Here is a 27,114-nt window from a genome sequence, read left to right as displayed (position 1 = left end):
GAATTTAAATAAAAACTTAAAAATAAATACAAAATAGGAAAGCACATTCTTGCCAGGTTAATTTTCTTATAGTGCACAGCTATTTTTAATTAACAAAACTCAAAACCTATATAAATAGTGTTTGCCATCTAAGAACTTAACTTGAAAATATCTATTGGAGGTAAATATTAAAAAAAAATCACCAATGTGATACGCTTTGTTCACATCTGGAAGAATATGAACTAATGTTCTGAGATATCTGTTTTTCTAGTGCTTTGGAATACAGATGAATGTTACTTGTAAAATCAATCCTCATCTCAATATTTTCTGAGTTGTACATGTAAACAAAATTCAATTCTAACAATTACAACATAAAAATACTGACCTGTATATCACAGCAAAATGCTCTGGACGGTATAAAAAGTAGTTCAAAAATAATTTCTATGGCAACTCTTTGGTTAAGTTAAAGTCAACAAAGATGAGGCCACTCTTTTACAAATGTGTTGTGACATTCATATAATTTTTTAAATATACTATGAAATGATATTGCAGAGATGGCGAGATTAACTCTTCAGTGTCTTTTCTTGCTTTTGTTTCTTTTATATACACCATCCTTGTATGACAAATGCACCGATTACAATGCTGCTACACTTTCTGTGGTCATTTCACACAGCACTATGAAACCAAACATAACATGGACACATCTAAAATATCCAGACTCTTTTTGGAAAGACTTACTAGAGAGAATAAAGTATCCGTGGATAAATACTTCTAAGCAAACACAATAAATATATACCATAAATTAAGGGCAGATTGTTATCACTTCTTCAAAGCATATCATCATCTTTACAGTTAAGGATTTCAGGTAAACTGAAAACTGATTCAGTTTAATGACTAAATGAATCCTCCTCCATAAAATGAATCCTTCTATTTCATGTTCTGTGTTTTATGCACTGGTGGTATTTAATGCATTTTTCCTTAAGGTTTTTACTGTTACCACCTTCGATTCCTTTGGGACAAAGAAGAGTATAAACAAACAGGAAAGTACATCTCCTCTAATGAACCAAGAGTATTAATACCCCAAAACTTTAAACAACAAATATCTTTTCCTTCCTTCATTACTTCCTTCGTTACTTTAAGGCCACTCACTGAGGTTATACGTGTGTGCGTGTATGTAGGGCACATATATAGAGTGCATATATATACACACAGAACATATATACAGTGCCTATATATAGTGTATGTAGATTTACATACAGTGCAGAGATAGGTTTTAACCCTTCCATATATTTATTGAAAATATAAATTTACTTATTTATTTACATATATATGTATGTGTGTGTGCGTTATCTCCCTGCTTGTGACATAGTGAATGTTTCAGAAATTGTAATAGTATCAAATACTAATATGCAAGTAATGTGAATTTTTAAATTTTTTTTTAAATTTGAGGGAGAGAGAATGACAGAGAGAATGAGAGGGGTGAGAGTCAGAGGGAGAAGCAGACTCCCTGCTGAGCAGGGGGCCCGATGCGGAACTCGATCCCGGGACTCCAGGATCATGACCCGAGATGAAGGCAGTCGCTTAACCAACCGAGTCACCCAGGTGCCCCAGTAATGTGAATTTTTATCAGAAGTCTTTGGATAAAATGATTTGCACTAATGAAAGGAAAAAGTTACAATTTCATCTTGACACAGTACATGTTCCTATATTTTCTGTGCAAGACTGCTTGTAAATCACTTGACTTAATCACTTAAATATAGATCAAAAATGATCATCTGGTAAAGTCCAACATCTGGCACTTTGGGGAGTGGGCACACAGATACTACATCTTCTATCAAGTGAATCAGAGCAGAAGGGCTCTGCTAAGCCTCACAGAAGTATATTTCTATACCAGAAAGTCTTACACTTCAGGTAGGCAAATTTTTCTTATTTATAAATGAGTACCATGAAAAAAAACTGCCAGAGTTTCCTAGGTGCCTAAGAATTCCTACCACTGTATAAATCTGAGCTAACTTAGAAAAATATGAATGGATCTACTGCCCTCAGTCTTTTACTGTCCTTGCTATGCTCTTTACCCAGTTTAGATTCCATGTTGTATCACATTACTCTCTTATACACATGCTTCTGTGTCTTAGATATAAGCATGATAAAAATGCTGCTGTGGTTAAATCCAATTCTTCACCAACTTCACATCTACATCCAGGCAGCTAAAAAAAGCCCATCACTATCCCAACAAATCTTACATTCATGACCATTGTATTCACAGAGCCCATAGTGCAAACTGGAATTGCTAGGATGTGTCCATAGCCCATTCTCACTTCCATTTTCCTAGATTAACATTTCATACCTCCTAGCTCTTACCACCTCCTTCCCCATCCCCATTCTCATCTGATGACCTTGCTTCATATTTCACTGAGAAAACTCAAACAACCAAAAGAGACCTTCCTGTCTCTTACCACATTGACCGGCCCACCAATATCTGCACCCGTGTACTCCGCTGACCCTCCGATTTCCATGGATAAACTGTTGTATGCTACCATCTAAAGCCACTTGTGCATCAAAATGTATCCCATCTCACCTCCTCAAAGATACTGCTAGCAATTTCCCCTTTTAATGGATCTCTCATTAGCATACAAACATGATCATTTCTCTCATCGTAAAATAAAGTACTCCCTGAGTTCACCTCCAACTACTGCCCCATTTCACTGTATTCCTGTATAAATAACACCCCACCACCACCACCAAAGGAGTGCTCTTGATTCACTTTCTTGGATTCCCCTCATTCTCAATCCAAGCAAGCATTTCCACTCACCAAAACTGCTCATGATAAGGTTGCCCATCACTGACCTGGTGCTAGGTCCACTGGAAGTTCTCAGTCCTCACTTTATGTGGCCCAGCAGCAACATCTGACATAGCTCTCTCTCCACTGTCTTTCAATCCCTTTCTTCACATTGTTTCCAGGGTGTCCTACTACTCCTCTGGTTTTCCTCTGACATCACTGGCCATTCCTTCTCCTTTCCCCAACCTCTGAATGTTGGCACACAGTACCCGTGCGGCTCAGTCTCCTGGCCTCTTCTACTCTCTATTGCCACCCACATAAGTTTTATGGCTTTATGTATTATCTATATGCTGATGGCTTGCAAATTTCTATTTTATATGTATTTACATTTCCAATCTATATTTTTATTTCCAGTCTATACCTCTGTCCTGAACTCCAGGCTCAAATATCTAATTGCCTGCTCAACATCATCCCTTGCAAGTCTAATAGACATTTCAGTTTAATATCTCCAAAACCAACTTTCTGACTTTTCCCTGCAGAATTTGCTCCTACCATAGTCACCCTCACCCAAAATCTTGATTACCCTCACATTTCCATAACCCACATCCAGTGCATCAGCAACTCCTTACAACTCCACCTTAAACACATCTCCAGAACTTCTTGCCACCTCCACGATGCTTCCCTGAATAACTGTCTCCAAACCAGTCACCCTTGCCCTCTTCCAGCCTGTTTTCAAGGCAACAGCCAAAAGGATACTTGAAATAGTAAAGAGGCTTATATCACTCTTCTGTGACTTCCCATCACTCGAGCATAACTAATGTCCTGTCAGACCCTGCCAACAGCTCGACCCAAACATCCACCCCTGGGACCTCCCTCTCTCTGGTCTCTTTTCCTCCTCACTTCGTTTCTCTCAGCAAACTGCAGAGATTCCTCAAACAGATCAGATGCCCTCCAGCCTCAGACCACCCACACTTGCTTTTTCTCTAGCTAAAATATGCATTCTACAGACCTCCATATTGCTCATCACCTCCAAGTCTTTCCTCAAAAACCACCTTTACAGGGTGCATTTCTCACTACCCTCCTAAAAACTGCATACTCACTCCCCTCAATACTCCCGATGCCCCTCCCCTTCCTCTCTTGCTCACCACCGCCCTTACCACAATCCTACATGCCATAACTTGTATTCATTTAATTTATTATCTGTCTCCTCTTAACTAGAAGGGAAGCTACACAATAAAGACAATTTTGGTCCCAGTGGTTTGTTGCTGCCTCCCCAGTACTTGGCATATGTAAGTACTAACTGTCTGTTTAATCAACCAACCAATCAATTAAAATCTGCCTCCAGATCAAAGTAGGTGAAGATACTAGTGTGTCTAAGCATTTCAGGAACCATGTAATTTTATGGAATTTGAAACAAGAAGAAAGCATCAACTGGCCCTATCCTTCTTGAGCTGAAGAATCTTAGGTCCAGCACAGAATGGTTACAGGGTCACACTGAGTTTTGAACACAGACTAACCCATTATGAAAGAAAACATATTGTCATATACATATATGTGGGGAAAAAGCAGTAAAATCTGAAATAAAGTTATTTAAGACTTACTATATTTTATAACAATGCAACAGGCTCTATAATTAAGCCAGATCATAAGGTTTTTATGGATCTCAAGAAAATGTATTTGATGTGTACATATCATAATGTACATATATATATATGTGTATATATTGATACTTCAGTAATGTGCTGTCAATCAAGTTTTAGCGGCAGAATTTAGTAGTTTAGAAAGTGTCAAGTCTTATAATTAAGAACATAAAAAAATCTCTTAAATGTTACAGTTAAACATAATTTTATGAAGACTTCTACTCTACAAATGTATTAGTAAATCTGGGATTCAAGATCTTCAGATAGTCTTCACAAATGATAACCTGAACTCAACACGTGATGAATGCCATCACTGAACAGTCTTTACTTTGGCTGAATCTGAAATCATTCAGATTATGAATGTCTACATGTTTCATAAGTTATGTGTAGTTCCACCTTCAACATATTGTGAGCAGTTTTTGCTGTGAAGACAGTCTCACCTGATCATGCATTAATGCTGCAATGTGTGTTGTTTTGCCTCCAGGTGCTGCACACAAATCTAGTATCTTCTCTCCGGGTTGAGGATCCAGAACATGAGTTACTACAGCAGATGGCAAATTCTATAAAGGAAAAAAAAATCAATTATCAGTGATTCTATATCCTTTTAAAGTTCAGAATCACAGAACATAAAGAAATCTTTGGAGGTAATCCAGTATAGCATCCTCTGCCAAGAATAGGTTTTCTGTAAACATAGTGTCAGGAAATTCACAGTTTCCTAGAGTATCCTATGATCTCATTGGACATTCACACACGAGACACACACATGCACATGCATGATGCATTTCCCCTATCAATTTAACTAAAAAAGCACATTTTTTCCCTCAATTCAGTGGCTCTCAGTATTTTGAAGGCCAAAGCCCTTTCAGAAATATAACAAAGCTCTGGATCTTTTTCTAAGAAAATGTACAAAATTTTGGAATTTTGGGTGCTTCACCATCTAACGCCCACTTAAGAATTCTAGTTTTATGCTGCTAATGCCACTCAAAGACGTCTGGGTTCCTATCTCCCCGCCACTACCACATTTCTGTAGGAGAAAAGTAAAATGTAAACCAATCTATTTCTGATTGGCACCCAGAAATATGAGACTGGACAACTCATGTATCTACAGCAATAAGCTATATGGCAACAAGTTATATTATACCATTAATTCATTATTGGTTTTGATCATACAAGGACTGCTACTCTAGGATAAGTTTGCCTTAAATAAAATAGAATAATATCCCAAAGTAATGCATTTTTTTATTTTATTTTTATTTATTTTTTTAAAGACAGTAATGCATTTTTTTTAAAAGATTGTATTTATTTGAGAGAGAGAGAGCGCACACAAGGAGTGGGGAGAGGGAGAGGTAGAAGCAGATTCCCCACTGAGCAGGGCGCCTAATGCAGAACCCTGGGATCATGACCTGAGCCATAGAAGATGCTTAACTGACTGAGCTGCCCAGATGCCTCAGTAATGCATTTTTTTAAAGTAATGTATTTTCTAAATTACTTTCCAAGAAACAAAACAGTAGAGGCTAATAAGCAATTAACACTCTTTTGGGCAACACAGGGTTTTTTAAAAAGTTTAAAATCAGTTGAGAGGGGCGCCTGGGTGGCTCAGTCATTAAGCGTCTGCCTTCGGCTCAGGTCATGATCCCAGGGTCCTGGGATCGAGCCCCACATCGGGCTCCCTGCTCAGCAGGAAACCTGCCTCTCTCTCTCCCACTCCCCCTGCTTGTGTTCCCTCTCTCGCTGTCTCTGTCAAATAAATAAAATCTTTAAAAAATAAAAAAATTAATTAATTAAAAAAATAAAATAAAATCAGTTGAGAAAAAGAAGAGAGTATGTACAAAGTGTTTTTGGTTTTGGGGGTCTGGTTTTTTTTTTGGTTTTTTTTTTTACTGCTTAACCAAAGGTAGATGAGAAAAAATAAACCACAAAAAATATGGTAATAGAAAAAAACCTTAGATTTGAAATAACTTACCGAAGTTATGTTTCAATGTCTTTAAATATTTTACTCTGACAAATACTTGCCTGTAAAAATAAGTAGCTGGGCAGTACATTGTCAAATGAGGGGCTGAGATATATCGGTTCTGTCATTCTTATGCCTATACCTCTGAAAAGCAGAAAAATCTAGTATTAGTCTGTATAAATTCCACAGTCCATACAAACTCAATTTCCAGGGACATACCCACATAGCACAACAAACATAACCTTTTTTACTCAATACCACAATACTTAGGATATTCCTGTGAATTTTCTATGACTTAGTCCTTGCAGTAGAAAGCCATCAGGAAAACTAAAAAGGATAAATTTTTCATTGCGGCACAAAGGAGTTTCTTCAGAGATTTGAACAAACTAAAAAGGCAAAGAACATGAGTCTTTTTATTTTTTAACATAGCTACTTAATTAAAAATGCTATTTATGTTAACATAATGCATTTGTTCTTATTTTTAATGCCAGTTCTTATTTATTTTTAATGCCAGTATATTAGTTTCAGGTGTACAATATCCTGGTTCAACATTTCTATATGTCACTCAGTGCTCATCAAGTAAGTGTACTCTTTTTTTGTTTAAAGATTTATTTTAGAGAGAGAGCGAGCATGCACGAGAGAGGGTGGGGCTGAGGGAAAGGGAGAGAGTTGCAGACTCAGCACTGAGTGCGGAGCCTGACATGGGGCTCAATCTCATAACCCTGAGATCACGACCTGAGCTGAAACCAAGAGTCAGATACTTAACAGACCGTACCACACAGGTACCCCAAGGTAAGTGTACTCTTAATCCCCTTCACCTATTTCACCCATCCCCTACCCACCTCCCCTCTGGGAACCATCTGTGTGTTCTCTATAGTTAAGAGTCTGTTTTTTGGTTTGTCTTTTTATCCTTTGTCCATTTGTTTTGTTTCTTAAATTCCACATATGAGATCATACGGTATTTGTCTTTCTCTGACTAACAAATGTGTCTTTATTTGTTGATTCATTCTAATCCTTCTGGTGGGATTTTCTGAATGCTTCAGTTTGCAAGGCACTATGTACTTGTATGAAAAATAAAAATATACTTAAGAATCATGCTGATGCTAAGCAACCACAAATATGCCACACAACTCTCTCATCTCTTTAGAGAATAACTGCCCACTACTGACATAATCCTCAAGATGAGCTTTTCTACCTTTATCCCATGTTATAAGCGGCAGTGGAACTGATCAGAGCAGGAATGTCCAGGACCCAGGAGAACATGGTGGACGATATTCCATTAGAACAAACATCGCCATCTGAGAGAGGCTGTCAGTGACCATCAGAGGCAAGAGAAAGCATACAAATACTGTTGGAGAAAGCCAAACATGGCCTGGTGTATCAGACCACACCACAAAGAGCAAGAAAAAAGGGAAATCAACACCATGTTCGAGGGATTAGAGGGGCACAGAAAAAGTGCACTCTAATAATAAAGGCAAGATTAGGAATCTGGATTTAAACCAGGTACAGGAGTACAAGCAAGGAATACAGTCTAAGCAGGGAGAACAAGAACACACCCCTCAGGTCCAGGACACTAGACAAGTTCAGAGCTTCTGAACCAATGTTGGCAGGGAAGCACCTATGTGGATGGTGTGCACTGAGCTTCAGGTAGGTAGGTGGGCTCACTTTACTCACAACACTCCTGACACCAAATGTGTGGCGTTTTTTCTTGCACCAGTCCTGGCACGACCTGCCAGGGGTTATTGTGAGGCGCCATGGGCTCAACGGTTGGATCCAACAAGACTGGTGTCGCTCCTGGGGCACCTGGGTGGCTCAGTCGCTAAGCGTCTGCCTTCGGCTCAGGTCACGATCGCAGGGTCCTGGGATCGAGCCCCACATCGGGCTCCCTGCTCGGCGGGAAGCCTGCTTCTCCCTCTCCCACTCCCCCTGCTTGTGTTCCCTCTCCCGCTGTGTCTCTCTCTGTCAAATAAATAAATAAAATCTTTAAAAAAAAAAAAAAAAAAGACCGGTGTTGCTCCAGACACCAGCTGCACATCCGGGTTGCCGTCTGTACTTCTCACCAACGGGTTGTGAATTTGGGGGTTTCCACACTGCCCTCCTCAGGTTTGAAAATTCCCTAGAACAACTCACACAACTCAGAACAACACTTACTAGCACCGGTTTACTATGGAGGATACAACTTAGAAATGGCTGAAGGAGAGATACACAGGAGAAGGTAAGGGAGAGGTGTATGGTTCACCACCTTCCCCACACCTAGATGTGTTCACCAACCTGAACCCCATCATTTAGGAGTCTTTATGATTGATTGATTAAATCACTGACCCCTGGATATGAACTGAATTTCCAGGCCCTCTCCCTTCCCTGGAGGTCCGGGGGTAGAGCCACAAGTTCCAACCTTCTAACTACAAGGTTGGTTCCTCCGTCAAGTGCCTTCCAGAAGCTATCTAGGGACCCCCAGCTACCAGTCATCTCATTAGCATACAAAAGACACTCATCTCTGCAGAGATTCCAAGGATTTGGGGAGCTGTGTGCCAAGAACCCAAAGACCAAATCATTATTATGCCACAAAAGGTAAGTTTACGCTGCTTTTTAGAGTGAAATAATTTCTGTAGATATTCATGGACTACAACTACAGTGGTAATGACTGTGATGTCCAGTCGGTTCTAACAGCCTTTGTCATACAATAAACGTTAACTCCTTTCTCCCTCTTCCCATCCCTTTTATCCTCACTTGCTTCTTTACCACCTGACATGTCTGAATCTGTACTTTTAATCAGAGTTAAATCAGAGTTAATCAGTTGGTCTTTGGTCCTTGCTCCAGCCAGAATCAAATCTAACCATTTCCTACATAGTACCTGCCCCTGACCAGAAAAAATACAAAGGAACCTTCTGAAAAGTCAAAGCCTCACATTCAAAAGTCAGTCATTTGTTGAGACAACTGGCGCACTGACCTTGATCAACACCTCAGCCCCTGCCCAGTCTGGACCCATTATTGGACACCTTGAATTCCATGACCTGCTCACTCTTTCATAATTTAAATGACTTTCTGACTTGCACGACACTAGTCCTCTGAAAAATACTCAAACGTTAACATTTATATGCCTGCCTCTCTAATCTAGTTCCTACCTAGTGCTTCAAGTTCTGCTATTTCTTTGTCTCCTTCTGACCACCAGCACAAGTTGTCCATCTTTGCAGTATTTAACTTAAAACAACTCGACAAAGAATAATTTAAGCCAATTATTGTTCCAGTATGGGATTACGTTTCTTTTTTTCCCTTGACAACCTTTTTTTTTTTTTTTTTGGAAATTGGGCAAATTTTTTATTTTTTTTATTTTTTAAAAAGATTATATTTTTATTTATTTGAGAGAGAGTATAAGCAGGGGGAGAGGTAGAGGGAGAGGGAGAAGCAGACTCCCTGCTGAGGAGGGAGCCCACTGCAGGGCTCGATCCCAGGACGAGCTTCCCAGGATGCCCCTCCATGTTTCTTTTAAAATTGTTTTTGTGGGGTGCCTGGGTGGCTTAGTCAAGCATCTGCCTTTGGCTCAAGTCATGATACCAGGGTCCTAGGATAGAGCCCCGCATCAGGCTCCCTTCTCAGCGGGGAGTCTGCTTCTCCCTCTCCCTCTGCCTTCTGTTCCCCAAGCTCTCTCTCTGTCAAATAAATAAATAAAATCTTTGAAAAAGTAAAAAATAAAACTTTTTTTAATATGTATTTCCATATAGTAACACAAAGAACCAGATCTCATATGATAAACAGGTTGTTAGTAAATTAATCTACCTCTATGAAGTCTATGACTGAAGTCCACTGTAATTCAAGAAAGCAAAGGGTGCAAATTTACTCGCTGAATAACAAACTACCACTGGCAGACATAGTTCTAAAATTTTATAATAAGAAACATGATATATGTGTAGCATTTCTTTGTTATGGAAGCATGCTTTTCCTCACATAGGCAGAGAAAGAAATTCTAACAGCATAACTGAATGCTGAGTTTAAAAGTTGAGTTTTAAAAAAAACAACAGTTTTTTGAAAGATGGCTGCCTGCTACTCCTACCAACAAACATTACTCAGAAAAGTCTGTCAGCAAAGTTACTGGAACTATAACATTGAATAATATAACAGAATGAGGAGTGGAAGAGGGTTCAAGAGGGCAGAATAATAAGATCCTGAGCTCACCTCTTCCCACAAACACAACAAACTGAACGGACCTAGAAACTGGATGAACAGAGCCCCCACAACAAGGGACAGCATCAAGATGAGTGGAAGAGGCAAGGATACAGTCTTGCTAAGGAAAAAAAACCAAACCCCTGGAGCAACATTCCATGGTCAGAACAGACCTCAAAGGAATGTTATCTCCCTGAGGAGAGTTTCAAATTCCACATCCAACAACCCAACCCTTAGATAATTCATGAAGAGATGAGCTTCCCAAACACCTGGCCTTAAAAACCAATAGGGAGTATGTCCAGGAAAACTACAAAACTGTAAAGAAAGGAAACCCCATTCATAAAGGGCTTGCACACAAACTCAACCCAGAAACTAGTACAAATGGTTCCAAATCAGATCAAAAACCATATCAAAAAGATCAAAAGCCAAATAAAAAAGCACAAAGACCACAGGTAAAGTAGGCCTACTTACTAATCTTGGAGCACTTGCTGAAGAGGATTGGGTGGGGGGGCGTGCCTCGAATCTCCCTGAGAAGTAAGACACTGGTGACAGCCATTTTTGCTATCTTGTTCTGCCCTGCTGATGCTGGAGCTGACAGACACCATTTTGAAATCCTCTCTCTAGAATGTAAATGCCAGGGTGCACATGCTACTGAGAGCCCCATACAGCCCTGCCCCTCAGCAGAGCCTTGCAGTCTATAGGACTCCACCTACAGCACACCTGTAGCCATCAGGAATAGGCTGCCAGCTAACCAGGCAGGGGAAGGAAGCCAGCCTCACCCAAGAGGGCACCTGCAGCTGTCCAAGGGGCTGCCACAAGAGGAGGACGCACAAAGCCCACTCAGGGAACACTCCTGAAGCACCTATGTCTGGGTACCAGGGTAAGAGAATTGCACTACTGCGCCCTTTCGGACATCTCTTACATAAGGCCACTCCTTCAACACCAGATGTAGATGAACTACCTAATACACAGAAACAAACACAGTTAGGCATAATGAGGAGACAGAAGAATATGTTCCAAACAAAATAACACAAAACATCAGAAAAAGAACTAAACAAAATGGAAATAAACAATTTATCCAATAAAAAGTCCAAAGTAGTTGCCATAAAACTGCTCATCAAACTCGAGACAAAAATGGATAAACAGTGAGGACTTCAACAAAAAGAAAATATATAAAAGTTCCAATCAGAGCTGAAGAATAACAGAAATAAAAATACACTATAGGGAATAAACAGCAGATTAGTAACACAGAAGAAAAGAGCAGTGATCTGGAAAACAAGGAAGTAAAAATCACCCAAACTGAACAACAAAAAGAAAAAGGAATTTTAAAAATGAGGATAGTTTAAGGGACCTGTGAGCTAACAGATGCACTAACATTCCCTTTATAGGAGTCCCCAAAGGAGGAGAGAGAGAGAGAGAAAGTGGCAAAAAATTTATTTGAGAAATAATAGATGAAAACTTCCCTCATTTGGCAAAGGAAGCAGACATCCAGATCTAGGAAAAAGAGAATCCCCAAAACAATGAACCCAAAGGGATCCACACCAAGATACATCATAACTAAAATGTCAAAAATTAAAAAACAAAGACAGACTCTTAAAAGCAGCAGAAAAAAAATTAGTTACATATAAGGGAATCCCCATAAGGCTATCAGCTGATTTCTCAGCATAAAGTTTGCAGGCCAGAAGAGAATGAGTGACACAATACATTCAGACTGCTTACAATCAAGAATAATCAGCAAGGTTATCATTCACAACTGAAGGGGAAGATAAAGAGCTTCCCAGAGAAGCAAAAGTTAAAGGAGTTCATCACCCCTGAACTAGTTTTATAGTATTAAACAGACTTCTATTAGCAAAAAGGAAAAGGCCATAATAAGAAGTAAAATATATGAAAGAAAAAAATCTCACTAGTAAAGGCAAATATATAGTAAAGGTAGTGGATCAACCACTTACAAAGCTAGTCTGAAGGTTAAAAGATAAAAGTAGTAAAATCAACTATATCTATAATAGTTAAGGAATACATAAAATAAAAAGATGTAAAATATGATGGCATAAACATAAAATGCTGCAGGGAAGAGAGAAATGTTTTGGAATGTTTGGAATTTAAGCAACCACCAACTTGAAATAGACTGTTACATACATAGGTTATTATAGACAAATCTCATGGTTACCACAAACCAAAAACCTGTAATAGATACACAAAAAGTAAAGAGGAAGTAATCCAAGCCTAACACTGAAATAATCAAATCCCAAGAGAAGAACAAAGAATTACAAAAACAATCAGAAAACAAATATCAAAACGGCAATAAGTACACATGTATCAATAATTACTTTAAATGAAAGTGGACTAAACAATCCAAGCAAAACACATAGCATGAATGAATGGATAAAAAACAAGACCCATCTATAAGCTGACTACAAGAGATTCACTTCAGACCCAAAGACAAATACAGACTGAAAGTACAGGGCTATAAAAAAATATTCCATGCAAATGAAAACAAAAAGAAAGCAGGGGTACCAATACATGTAGGACACAAAACAGACTTTAAAACAAAGGCTGTAATAAGAGGCAAAGAAGGATATTACATAATCATAAAGAGAATCATTATAATAGTAACAATAGCAGGGGACTTTAAAACCATATTTAACATCAGTGGATAGATCATCCAGACAGAAAATAATGTAATAAGAGCAAACACCACATCAAACCACATGGACTTCATACATACAGAATATTCCATCCCCGAACAGCAGACTACACATTCTTCTCAAATGTACCTTTAACATTTTCCTGGATAGATCATGTTAGGCCACAAAAGAAATCTCAATAAATTTAACAAGACTGAAATCATATCAAGCTTTTCTTCCTATCACAACAGTATGAAACTAGAAATCAATTATAAGTAGAAATCCATCACAGGAAGAAAACTGTCCACTTATGATAAATGAATGGATTAAGAAAATGCAGTATACAGAGAGAGAGAGAGAGAGAGAGAGAGAGAGAGGAATATTACTCAGTCATAAAAAAGAATGAAATGCCATTCATGACAACAAAGATGGCCCCAGAAGGTATTATGCTAAGTGAAATAAGTCAGACAGATAAAGACAAATACGGTATGATTTAACTTGTATATGGAATCTAAAAAACAAATGAACAAACAAAACAAAACAGAAACAGATTTGATGGGTGCCAGAGAAGGGGATAAGGGTAATGAATAAAGTGAGAAAGATTAACTTTCCAGTTATAAATGAGTTATGGGGATTAAATAAATTATAAACAAGATGAAATAAATTATCAATAAAACATGGAATGTAAGGTACAACACGAGGAATATAGTTAATAATATTGTAACAACTTTGTATAACCACAGATGGTAATGCCTTATTGTGGTAACCATTTTCTAATACATATGAATATTGAATCACTGTGTTGTACACCTGAAATACAGTATTATGTATCAATTATAATTAAGTAAAAAAAAAATTAAGCCAGTCACAAAAAAAAGAGAGAATGAAGAGTATACCACTAAAAATAGAACCAAAGGAGGAAGTCAAAATGTTTACTGCCTATTACAGACCCAAAGATAAACACACATATATATATATGCTTTATCTTTATATTCATAAAGTCTTCTAAGGAGAATAAAATCTTTGCTCTTGGCCATTTGGAAAGTACTGCTATCTAGAGTTAGTTAATCCAATAATCTGTTTCTTCAGAAGAATTAACTTCAACTATAAACCCAGACTGTTGCAACATGAAAACTGTTCCAGGAATCAGGGATGTAGTCCAGTTCTGCATGGATAAATTCAGTTTTCGGCATGTCTACATCAGCTGTCAACTGTGGAGTAATGGAGCTGTCCACAGAACTCCTTAATAGCTGAAAATATGAAGCAAAATGATTCTGGACTGCCCACAGATTTAATTTATTTAGAGTCAGTAGCAACCCAAGATGATTAAAAACTTTTTAAATTTGGTTTGAGTAAATCCAAATGTTCTGTTTTGTTTTTTTTTTTTTAAAGATTTGAGAGCACTTGCGAGCATGAACCAGGGAAGGGGCAGAGAAAGAGGATCTCAAGCAGACTCCACACTGAGTATGGAGCCTGACATGGGGACCGATCCCATGACCCTGAGATCATGACCTGAGCTGAAATTAAGAGTCGGTTGCTCAACAGGCTGAGCTACCCAGGCACCCCAGATCCAAGTATTAATTCTTGACCACAAGTAGCCATGTGATTGCTGGCTTTCTGGTAAAAAAATGTCTTAATAAAAACTTTTCTTTTTAATTTATATTAAAATCATAATCTTTTTGTTTCACAAAAATCAGACTGTTTAAACAGTTCTGGATAAGTCACATAATTCATCCTTTATCAAGATGCAAATCCCCAAAAGGTGCAAAAATTTTCAAATCAATAAATTAATAAAATTCAAAAGGAAAACTGAAACTAACAATTACAGCATGACTGCTTGCTTATGTAGGTGGGCCCTTTAATCTAAGCATTTATTCTTCTACCCAAAAGCAATTTTTCAAAAAAGCATGGAAATATGCATTGAACAATTATTTTCCAAATTTATACCCCCCAAAAATATTTTTATAATGCAACTAGATATATTTTTTACATTGTTTTTATTTTTCTTGAACCACCAAAAAGAATGCATATTTCCTCCAAACACTTGATGACATACTTCAGTTCAGGTAGCCCACTGAAGATTTCTTTGCGGCTTAGTTCAGAAATTCCATTTCCAAGGAATACTTTTGTTCCATCAAATTCTTTGGCTCCTTTCTTACATTTGCCTTTTATATCAGAGTATACAGAAATAACATCTCCAGCTTTCATAACTAGAAAGAAGAAAATCAGATTATACTTATTAGACTATATTTTGGTATAAGAATAGTGAAAATTATTTAAGCTAGACTAGGGACATCTAAGGGCATCAATTGTGGGCATGAAGAGGTCTAAACTGGCTATCTCAAAATAATCCCTTATAGAAAATATGACTTGTTACTTTTAAATGTTCCATCACAATATATCTAACTGAAGACTTTTTTCCTAGGAGAACAAAAAAATACAAATCTTTAAAACATCCTATATAAACTGGAACTCTTTAGCTAAGCAGAAAATGAAGGGTATCTCCTATTTATTTTTTCCAAACCTAACATTCCCTAAACAACTTCATATAAATTTTGGTATCTTTGGCTCAATCCTCAAAGTTCTAAGTTCCCCTTAAAAAGATTCATCAAAAATGTACACTAAAATCCCTCAAAGAAATGTTTCTAAATCGCCTAACCCTATTGTTATTTCTTTGCAGGTTTCCTATTATAGCAATTAAGACAGAGATTTTAGTAAGTACATTCATTCATATATGTGTGTGCATGTGTGTATATACATGAACATGTGTATACGTACGTACATGTACCTACGTATATACGTGTATATATACACAGTGTATGGAGTTGATTCTTACAGCTAATTAAGTCTAGGTTTTTGTAGCCATTTCATTAAATTATTTTCAGTAACCAATCCCAGGGACTTTAATAATGGGGAACTCTATCTCACTTTCATGTTCTTAGACCTAGCCTGTCATAAATTTGTCTAGCCCATTAACTTGGTAACAGTAGTGAGCAGTCTATCAACTAGAGCTAGAAGGACTGTTCAAATCGCATAGATCAGAGGTCAAAGAACTTTTCCTATAAAGGGCATGTGAATTCCTTAGGCTTTATGAGCCACATAAGGTCTGCTGGCATATTCTTCTTTGTATTTTTTCTAAACAAGCTTTTAAAAATGGAAAAACCATTTTCAGCTGTGAGCCACACAAAAACAGACATAGGCCAGATTTGGCCAGCGGGCAGTTTAGCACACCCGAATGCACGTCAAATTATTTCACAGATAACATAACTAAAGCCCACAGACTGAATAACTTCCCAACAGAGCAAAACACATGTCTTGATTTCAAGCCCAATAAATTAAGACTGAACCACAGTGACTAACTTATTAAGCATATGTCATCAACTGAGTGAGTAAATTAAGAATACTGGCTTTTATTTCAATATTAAGATCCCAAGTTCAGAAGGTTACCCTCACAAATGACAACAGAAGTCTGAGGGCAATGGAGTTAAGAATACAAAATAAAATTTCACTGACATCTTACACTCTATTAATCAGTAATGATCCTCTAAACATCATCTCACACTCTTTTATGGAAAGAAAAAAATTGGCAAAGAAACCACATATGGATGCCCAATTTGTGAGACCATATCAGATAAATCTCTTTCTGGCTATGCCAAATGTAAAACTTGAAAAATATTTGGGGGCGCCTGGGTGGCTCAGTTGTTAAGCGTCTGCCTTCGGCTCAGGTCATGGTCCCAGGGTCCTGGGATCGAGCCCCACATCGGGTTCCCTGCTCGGCGGGAAGCCTGCTTCTCCCTCTCCCACTCCCTCTGCTTGTGTTCCCTCTCTCGCTGTGTCTCTCTGTCAAATAAATAAATAAAATCTTTAAAAAAAAAAGAAAAATATCTGATAAAAGTAAATTTGAAATACATCTGAATGATAGTTTAATACATTTTCCACTTGATAATGTATATAGATTTTAAAGAATCTTTTCTTGTACAGAGAGGCTGAAACATTATACTTACGTTTTGAAGCTGACACAATTCCTGGAACATAGACATGGGCTCCTCTCAACACCGCATTGCCACATTGTGCTCCAACAACTGCTTCACAATGTTGTTTTTTTATATTCTTCCTAGGGATGTAAGATGAGCAATTTTAACACAGTAATACACCTCCAACCCCTACCAAACTTTTTAATGTTTCAATCTAAACCCTAAATAACCTCTTTTCTCCTGACTGTCCCAAGATAATGCCAATGAATGAATAAATAAGAAAAAGCAAGCAGAAAAAAAGAAGGATAAATATAGAGGAAGTAGTTTAGAGAGGGAGATGGGGCACACTTGAGGAAAAAAAAAATAGAAAGAGGTCTATCTGGTAGAAGGCAATAAAGTAGCACCAAAAACTGCTTAATCATTTAAAGAGCACTGCTGTTTCCATAATAGCATTAGAAGGAAGAAAAATAAAGTCCTTACCTTCAAAGACTAAAACAGACAATATACAAGGAATTCAAAAGCATCTCTAAAATGGTGTACTGCTGTGTGGTCAACTATTCATATTTTATTTATTTTTTTAAATTTTTTAAATTATTTTTTTATTATTATGTTCAATTAGCCAGCATATAGTACACCATTAGTTTTTGATGTAGTGTTCAATGATTCATTACTTGCGTATAACACCCAGTGCTCATCACCACATGTGCCCTCCTTAATACCCATCACCCGGTTACCCAATGCCCCCCCCCCACACACACACCCTTCTATAACCCTCAGTTTGGTTCCTGCCGAGTCCAGAGTCTCTCAACTATTCATATTTTAACCAGAAGAAGATGTCTTTTACTTTTCCTTTACTGTCCAACTTTTTTGAGTGTTTTCCAATTTCTCACCTTCCATTCATTCCTTAGACCACTAACAACTGAGTATCACTTCTAATACACAGAAAGACTTTTTCAAAAGTCAGGGGGTGCCTATCTGATCAGCCCTAAATAAAGACCTTAAGCACTGAGTCCCTCATGCATGTTCGTGGTTGGCAACATCTCACATGTGTTGTTACAACTCCTTGCTGGGGGAACGGAGCCTGTCATATCTTCCTTCCGTGATCTCCAGATAGTCCTATCTCACTGAGCTTCTCAGTTTTGTACCACTTGTTTGTCTCTCATGTTCTCACTGCTCGTTCCCTATCTACTTCTTAAAAGAGTTCCATTCCCCCATGTTCCAAAACATGCTGCATCTCTTCTTACCTTGCATTCTACTCTTGGCGACCTCAGGCTTTCAATAATCACTTAGAAAACGATCTGTATATTCTCATGTTTGACCACTTGGGTAGCATGAATCTCAATTCCAAACCTTTATGAGGTATGGAACTACAGTTCCACAATCACAGATTTGTTTTCTTCAATCCAGACTCTAAGACAAGACAGATCCAAGGGTGCCTGGGTGGCTCAGTCGGTTAAGCGGCTGCCTTCAGCTCGGGTCATGATCTCGGGGATCGAGCCCCGCATCAGGCTCCCTGCTCAGCAGGGAATCTGCTTCTTCCTCCCCCTCTCCCCCCCCGCAACTTGTGCATTCTCTAATAAATAAAATAGATAATAAATAATAAAATTTGAAAAAAGATAAGAGAACTCCAATTCCTTAATTATTGTCTTGCACTGACTGCTGGATATTTCTCACCTCCTAGTGTTCATACCCTGTTATTTCCTACATTAAAAGGAAAGTCCCTAGGGGGTGCCTGGATGGCTCAGTCATTAAGCGTCTGTCTGCCTTAGGCTCAGGTCATGATGCCAGAGTCCTGGGATTGAGCCCTGCATCAGGCTCCCTGCTCAGCGGGAAGACTGCTTCTCCCTCTCCCACTCTCCCTCCTTGTGTTCCCTCTCTTGCTGTCTGTCAAAAAATAAATAAAATCTTTAAAAAAAAAAATAAAAGGAAAACCCCTAAATTTAGAACACTGACCACCTCCTCTCCCACATCTCCTAATCCCCAAATATTAGCTCTGTTTTCAGTTACTCTTCATTCTAACCCCTAAATATCTCACTTATATTCTCAATCACTCAGTTGTGCATTTTATGGCCTTATTTTTTATTTAGTATTCCTAGGTGTCTGTAGCAGAAACATTTTCAGGTTATCTAGATTACCACACTGTTGGAAATAAAACACTCTGAAATGATTTCCTAATTTATTTCCAGTCTTAGAATTTATCTTCTTTTAAAATTTTTTTCAATCTTTTTGGACTGTAACCCACAGAAATGCACTTAATATCACAACTCAGGACACGTGTGTGTGTATGTATGTATACACACATGCATTTATACACACTTATATTTACATCAAATGTTTCATGAAACACCTTCAGTATGTACAGTACAATATGATACATTATGAAATACCCATTTCTTTTTTAAAAAATGCTAAAAAAAGACATTAAATTGATTTTACAACCTACTAGTGGATCATGATCTCCATGCAGTTGGAAAAATAGCTTTATGCTACTACCAGTATTCTTTGGCTCCTATTCTTTGGTTCTAAGCAAAAAACTAAACATTCCTTACTTAAAAAAAAAAAAATATTTTACACTTCACAGCTTGCCTCTCCCAACTTCTTCAATCTCATGTTTCACCACCCTCTCTGAAAAAGCAACTAAGTAGCCAAACCTGATCACTTTGTCACGAGCCACCTTACATTTTCATGCCTCCATACTTTTGCTTTCTCTCCACCTCACATACCCTTGACCATCTTAACCCATCAGCCTAATGCCTAATCACCTTCAAGGCTCAACTGAAATATTATCTACTTGAAGAAAATCTTTACCAACTTCCTTTCACTCAGTCCTTTCTATTCTGTGCTGATGGTACTTCATTAATACCTTCACTGTAGCACTTTTAACAGTCTGACTCATATGAAGGTTTCCCGTTTTTAAATGAATCAACTGCATTTCATTCATCTTTGTAACACCCTTGGGTCTTACACATAGCACCAATTAAAAAATGTCTTGGGAAATGGAACCTTGTAGTTTTAATCAGAATGTTTTTATGGGAATAACCATTTCATGGAGAGGACAGAAAGACTATGGAAAAAAAGAGTTAACATAAGAGTCGTGAATTACTATCCTTTCTTTGGACAGCATGGTTACAAGGTTGGTTCTTGGCTGCCATCTGGGAACTTAGATTTCAGAAGGATACCTGCTATTAACTAAATCATCTGTACAAATAGTATGGTTTATGGCCAACAATGACTTTCCTTCTGAGAGGCCAGAATGTGGGCATGTGCCAGGCAGGGAATGCCTACATGACCGTCCCAAATAAAAATCCTGGACACTGAGTCGCTAATGAATTTCCCTGGTTGGCAACATCTTACAAGTTGTCAAACCTGTTCCTGAGGGAATTAAGTGTTTCCTATGTGACTGCATTGGAAGAGAATTCTGTAAGCTTTCAACTGGTTTTCCCTGTACTTTTTCCCATGTGCCCCCTCCCTTTGCTGATTCTGCTTCAGATCACTTCACTGGAACGAGCCATAGTCACTGCATATAGTACTACTATATGCTGAATCCTATGAGTCATCCTAGAGTCATCAAGCCAGGGAGTGGTCTTGGGGATCCCTCAACACTAGGACTAATTGTATAAAAACATAAGATGCCATATATGCAAGTATCAAGGTGTAATTCAGCTTTGCTGAAGGGGAGAGTTTGAGGCAGCAAAGATAAAAGGAAATGTAAGAGTTGATGCAGAGCCATAAAACATGCTAAAAGCTTAATTTTTTATTACAATATTTACAAATAAAGAAGTGAACCAACATTAAAGAAAGGATTTTATGATACTACAGTAATACAGATAGGAGGGAAATAGTATGAAGGCACTCAGATTAAGAAAAAAACTAGTAAAATAGCTTTAAAAATGAGGTGTCTATCAATTACAAAGAGTGGAATTATGAGAATGTCCCACTAAAATATATATAAAAATATGAATTTATTCATTTGGCGGTGGTTTTTTTTTTAGGATTTTATTTATTTGAAACAGCGTGAGAGAGAGAGAGCGCACAGGGCAGAGGAAGAGGGAGAAGCAGACTCCCCGATGAGGAAGAAGCCCAATGCGGGGCTCAATCCCAGGACCCCAGGATCATGACCCGAGCTGAAGGCACACGCTTAACTGACTGAGCCACCCAGGCGCCCCTCCATTTGGCATTTAACTGCACATATTAGCAACTCCACACCAAATAGGACATAATGATTATAATTTTAAGATGTTGTATATTATTGCATGCCAACCAATATCTCTTTTTCAGCAGGATTGCCATCTGTACTTAATCATCCATTTTTGTGCAATTACTTGAATATTCTATTGCATATACCGTATTATTTCATATACACAAACAGCAACTGAAATATTAAAGTGCTGGTAGTAGCAAGACAACTATGAAAGACTGAAATCAAGCAGGCTGAGAGACGCGAATCCAGCCTCATTTGGATCAAGAGAATTATGCTACTAGGTTAGTTATTCATTGTGAAGGAAAAGAAAATTTTCTGACCTGTTAAAAATACTTTGTTGAAATTTTTGTTAAAAAGGGAGGTGCACGAACAAAAAAATGTAGAGATTCTTAAAAATTATGAATTGAATGTTGACTTAAAAAATTCTACTAACATAAAATCAGTCTTCAGAAAATGCTGTTTGGGTAGAATGTTAAAAAAACACTCATGAAAAGAAGCCTGGCATTCAATTTTCTCCTAAGTTTTTTAATAAAGTTGACACTGAGACTATTAAATTCAACACTACAACCTTATGTTCCATCTCATTATATTACCAATGATAAAACTTTAAAAAACATTAAATATAGAGTTAATCAGTATATTATGTATCATATTTAAATAAACTGGGGGAACCTGAATTTATGGTGAGAAATTACTTTTAAAATTGTTCATTATCTACAAACACAGTTTAACCTATATTTTGATATTTTAAATAATTATGTGAGGGCGCCTGGGTGGCTCAGTCGTTAAGCGTCTGCCTTCGGCTCAGGTCATGATCCCAGGGTCCTGGGATCGAGTCCCACATCGGGCTCCCTCCTCAGGGGGAGGCCTGCTTCTCCCTCTCCCCCTCCCGCTGCTTGTGTTCCTGCTCTCGCTATCTCTATGTCAAATAAATAAATAAAATCTTTAAAAATAAATAAATAAAAAAATAAAAATAATTATGTGATACTGAGTTTCCAGTAAAAGATCAGCAAAAGACTAAGAGTGTATTTCTTTTTCTGAAGTCCGTAGAAATGAAGAAAGAAACAACGATCTGAGAAGGACATGCCATTTATAATAAAGCTAAGAAATGGCTATATTCCCACTGAGGAGGAATAACTGTCTGACACAGAGAAATGTGGATCAAACCTAGTTCCTCAACAGGGTATGAAAATCTCTGAAAAGGAAAAGCTCCTGGAGGCTTAATCAAATATTTATTACTTAGAACCCGGACTGGGGGCTCAGGTTGAGAAACAAGAATCTGAGGTGTTGTTAGAGTCCCATTCACAGCAGATAAAGCTGAAAGAGGAACAGGGTTGTCAGCTGCGGCAAAGCAGGCATCTGCACTTTCCCTGACAAATCTGGATAAACTGCCTAGAAGTAGCTAAGGAAAGGGAAGTAGCAACCAAGTTTGGTGCTCCTCAATAGAGTTAACTAAGCAGAAATAATTAAAGCCCCATGCAAAAAAAAGCTGTGAGCTGGAACCCTTCACAAAGAGCCTCAGTCTTTATCAGCTCTGCTCACCAGGGCTAGAAATGTGCCACTAGGGAAAACCTGGTGAAAGCATTTTTGAAAACACATCTGTTTAGGTGTCTAGGGACACACTTTACCCCATTCTATATCATTTTTGAGCAAAGTGCCTACTAGAAGAAGCTATGTGAATGCAACTGTTTCCACTCAGTGAGTTAAAGAAGCAGAAAGGATTCATTCAACATGGGACCCATACATAGGTAATACCAAAAAAAAAAAAAAAAAAACCCAAAGAAAAAAGTTTCAAATACGTCTTTATATTTTTCAAAAGGAAAAGGAAAAACTCAAAAACGGGATAGAAGAAAAACTAGATAAGAAACAGAAAGTAGTGAACTGGGAAATAAACAATAAGAGAGCCTCCAAAATAAGAGAGAACACAACAGGCTTGAGACTGCTATTTTTAGAAAGGCCTGCTTGCAAGGTCAACCCTTGGCTGGCATCTGGAAACGTGACTGGGAAACAGTTCCCAGCAGTGACTGAAAAACTTCCATAATGATAAGAGTAGATTATTGTTCCTAAATGTTTGTACAAGCAATGTGCTTTGTTCTGAACACCTGTTTTCCTTTTGGGAGCCTGAAATTTTGGTACATGCCGGCCAGAGGGTGCCAACATGACCAGTGCCCAATAAAAAACGTGGCCACTGAGTCTCGAATGAGCTTCCCTCCTAGACAACTGTTTTACTCTCGTCACAATTTGTTGCTAGAGGAATTAAGCATATCCTAGGAACCCTGTGGGGGAGAGGTCTCTTGGAAGCTTGTGCCTGGCTTCCTCCAGACTTTGCCCCATGTACCCTTCCCTTTGCAGATTTTGTTTTTGTGTCCTTTCCTATAATAAATCTTCACCATGAGCACAACTACATAATGAGTCCTGTGAGTCCTTCTAGTCAATCACCAACACAAGGGGCTACATGCACTGGAAATCCAACCTACAGTCCTAATGGTTATTTTTTTAAGATTTTATTTATTCATTTGAGAGATAGAGAAAGAGAGACAGAGACAGAGAGAGCACATGAGCGCAGAAGCAGGGGGAGGGGCAAAGGGAGAAGGAGAAGCAGACTGCCCGCTGAGCAAGGAGTCCGACAGGGGGCTCCTGGGGTAGGATCCCAGACCTGAGCTGGAGGCAGAGACACTTAACCTACTGAGTCACCCAGGCGCCCCCTAGTGTTCTTATAGAGAATACAGAAAAATAGTCACAGAACTACTGGCAGACTTGTAACTAAAAAGTTACACGGTTTCATTAAAAAGTAAGAGAGAATGGTAATAATCACGCTATATCCTAGCCCAGTTTCTAAAGTTAAATGATGGAGAATTTGTAGATCTCCAAGCGAAAACTAAGATGCTGTTGGCGGGGGCCTCTGATTTTTTCTTCACAGCAACACCTGATGCCGTAACATTGTGAAAGCAATGTCTACAAAGTGCTAAGAGAAATAACATGGAACCTGAAAGTACTATAATCGGCCAATCTATTGTTTAAATATAAAGGCAACAGGCAATTCACCAGCAAGAAAGCAAACACTTTGGAGATGAGAATACTTAACTTTGGAACGGGAAACAGGTGCTGCAGACCTGATAAATTACTATACTCACCAACCAAGACAGTAATCAAGACAAAGAACTCAGGAATGAACTATTGGGACTAAAAGTAAGCACAGCATCCATTTGAATTGTGCTTCTAGAATAACAATGTTATAAGCCTGTGCAATGCTTAAAGAACTAACACAGTAAATAAAAATTGGCTGGTGGAGGTTTTAGGGGATAAAATTTAAGTGTAAGAATTTCCTCATTTTTCATAGTGGAAAGTCATAAAAATAATAGTGATAATGAGTTTTAAAAACAAAAAAGAATTGACTTGCTCCTTTTAAAAGTGAAAGGTAGGTAGGTGAATCTATAATCCTAGATGATTTTTGAATACTTTCCTCTCATAGCCCATCATTTGTGTTTTATAGTTCACTAACATTCTGAGTGTCTAGATCACTACAAAGAATAGGACGAAAGGGTACTAAATTCAGAAAATAATTAAAGTTAAATCATCTAAATACTTTAAAAGGGCTAGCATGCCCAGTATTAGCAAGAATGAAAGATTGAGAATTTCTCATATATTGCTAGAAACATTAACTGGTAAAACTTTTTAGAAGGCAGTTTGTCTCAAACTAAAATATGCACAGACCAGTGAACCAGTGATTCCTTGTTGTACCAACTTATCCTGTAGACATGCTTATGCAAGTTCACAAAGAAACCTCCTTAGAATATTCACTGTTGGTAATAATGAGAAACAGGAAAAAATTAAATGTCCATCAATAGAGGGATGAAAAAAATATTTAAAAAGTATGCAGATACTAAAAAGAATGAAATAAGGGTGCCTGGGTGGCTCAGTCATTAAGCGTTTGCCTTCGGCTCAGGTCATGATCCCAGGATCCTCGGACTGAGACCCACATCGGGCTCCCTGTTCCACAGGAAGCCTGCTTCTCCCTCTCCCACTCCCCCTGCTTGTGTTCCCTCTCTCGCTGTGTCTCTCTCTGTCAAATAAATAAAATCTTAAAAAATAATAATAATAGGGGCGCCTGGGTGGCTCAGTCGTTAAGCGTCTGCCTTCGGCTCAGGTCGTGGTCCCGGGGTCCTGGGATCGAGCCCCGTGTCGGGCTCCTTGCTCTGCGGGAGGCCTGCTCTCCCTCTCCCACTCCCCCTGCTTGTGTTCCTCCTCTCGCTGTCAAATAAAATCTTTAAAAAATAATAATAATAATAATAAAATAAAAATAAAAATAATGAAATAGGGGTACCTGGGTGGCTCAGTCAGTTAAGCATCTGCCTTCAGCTCAGGTCATGATCCCAGGGTCCTGGGATTGAGCCCAGAGTCCAACTCCCGGCTCAGGGGGAAGCCTGCTTCTGCCTCTCCCTTTGCCCCTCTGCCCACGCCCCACTCCTGTGCTCTCTCTCAAAATCTTTTAAAAAAATAAAATAAAAAGAATGAAATACATTATATAGAATCAGGGAGAATTATGGACATCTCTCTACCTTGATTGAGGTGGGTCTTGGCTACACAGCTGTACAAATTTGGGGAAACACAGCAAATGGTACACTTAAATGAGATCTCTCCATTTCACGGTCTACAAATTTCATCTCGGGGTGCCTGGGTCGCTCAGTCATTAAGCATCTGCCTTCAGCTCAGGTTATGATCCCAGGGTCCTGGGATCGAGCCCCGCAATGGGCTCCCTACTCAGCAGGAAGCCCACTTCTCCCTCTCCCACTCCCCCTGCTTGTGTTCCCTCTGTCTCTGACAAATAAATAAAATCTTTAAAAAAATAAAATTTCATCTTAAGAAACAGAATAAGGAACTCACAGAATCCTTTTGTTTTTAATTGCAAAAGGAATACATGCTTATAGTAAAAATAACACAAATGTTACAAGTGAAAATCTCTTACCCCTTTTCTCCCAATCCAACCTTTTCAGAGTTAACCACTCAAAATTAACCTCTATTAATAGTTAGGTATGTTAAAGCCTTTGGACTTTTTTCTATATATAAGTAAATATACATAAATGTGTAGTTGTTTTTTGTAATTGCAACAAAAAGTGTAATTATCCTATACATGGCAACCTCCTTTTGATACTTAATTGTGACTATCTTCTCTTATTGGTACATATAATTCTCTCCCATTAAAGCCCATATAATATTCCACTGCATAATAAACCATAATTTACTGAACCACTGCTTAACTACTGACCACTAAATTATTTTCAAGCTTTAACAAAATGAGCGTTTTTCTATTTATTATAATTCTTAGGGGCATAAAAAAATTAAACTGTAATTAGGGATTTAAAAACATTCCTTGGGTGCTCGCTTCAGCAGCACATATACTAAAAACATTCCTTGGGAATTGAACTCCCATGAAAATATGAAAGCTTTCCCCACCTCCAATTTTCAAACATATGCCTTACAAATATATAAATGAGAACAATGCCCATTCTACTCATAGAATATACATAGTAATTTAACCTAATTGTGAATTAATAAAATTTTACAAACACATCAGCTATGAAAGTGGGAAATATGTTACTTTGTATTTTTTGTGGCAGCTCAAAAACAGATTTAAATTAGCAGTGGAATCTCTTAATACATATAAGTAAACAAATGAAGTTTCTTACTAAGGAGGAGGAAAAACTACCCATCACCACACCAAATGGACCTAAAATGCATTACTTTCAAGGAACCTGGGTCCATTCCTAGTCTTTTGTAATATCTTCCATGATAGAATATGAAGTT

At 38.1% G+C, this 27,114-nt stretch overlaps 1 protein-coding gene across 8 annotated transcripts in view; it reads right to left on the bottom strand.

Moving 5' to 3' along the window:
• Nucleotides 1-27,114, bottom strand: part of NSUN6 (NOP2/Sun RNA methyltransferase 6) — a 53,290-nt gene that overhangs the window by 19,998 nt on the left and 6,178 nt on the right. For 7 of the 8 annotated variants that reach the window (XR_004682207.1, XR_004682208.1, XM_035021518.1 and 4 more), the window contains 4 exons: nucleotides 17,139-17,248; nucleotides 15,191-15,344; nucleotides 6,412-6,493; nucleotides 4,839-4,958 (listed from right to left, as the gene is read on the bottom strand). Coding sequence is in view for 6 of the 8 variants with exons in the window: in XM_035021518.1 (XP_034877409.1) it covers nucleotides 4,839-4,958; nucleotides 6,412-6,493; nucleotides 15,191-15,344; nucleotides 17,139-17,248 (466 nt within the window). In the remaining 2 variants the exon portion in view is untranslated. The remainder of the gene's footprint in view (nucleotides 1-4,838; nucleotides 4,959-6,411; nucleotides 6,494-15,190; nucleotides 15,345-17,138; nucleotides 17,249-27,114) is intronic. The other variant, XM_035021522.1, reaches the window with a different exon arrangement.

Source organism: Mirounga leonina, unplaced genomic scaffold (genome assembly GCF_011800145.1).
Source record: "Mirounga leonina isolate KUSES-001 unplaced genomic scaffold, KU_Mleo_1.0 Mir_175, whole genome shotgun sequence".
In the NCBI taxonomy this organism is placed as follows: Eukaryota; Metazoa; Chordata; class Mammalia; order Carnivora; family Phocidae; genus Mirounga; species Mirounga leonina.
The sequence above is the reverse complement of the archived record's forward strand: the minus strand, read 5'-3'. Positions and strand labels throughout refer to the sequence as shown.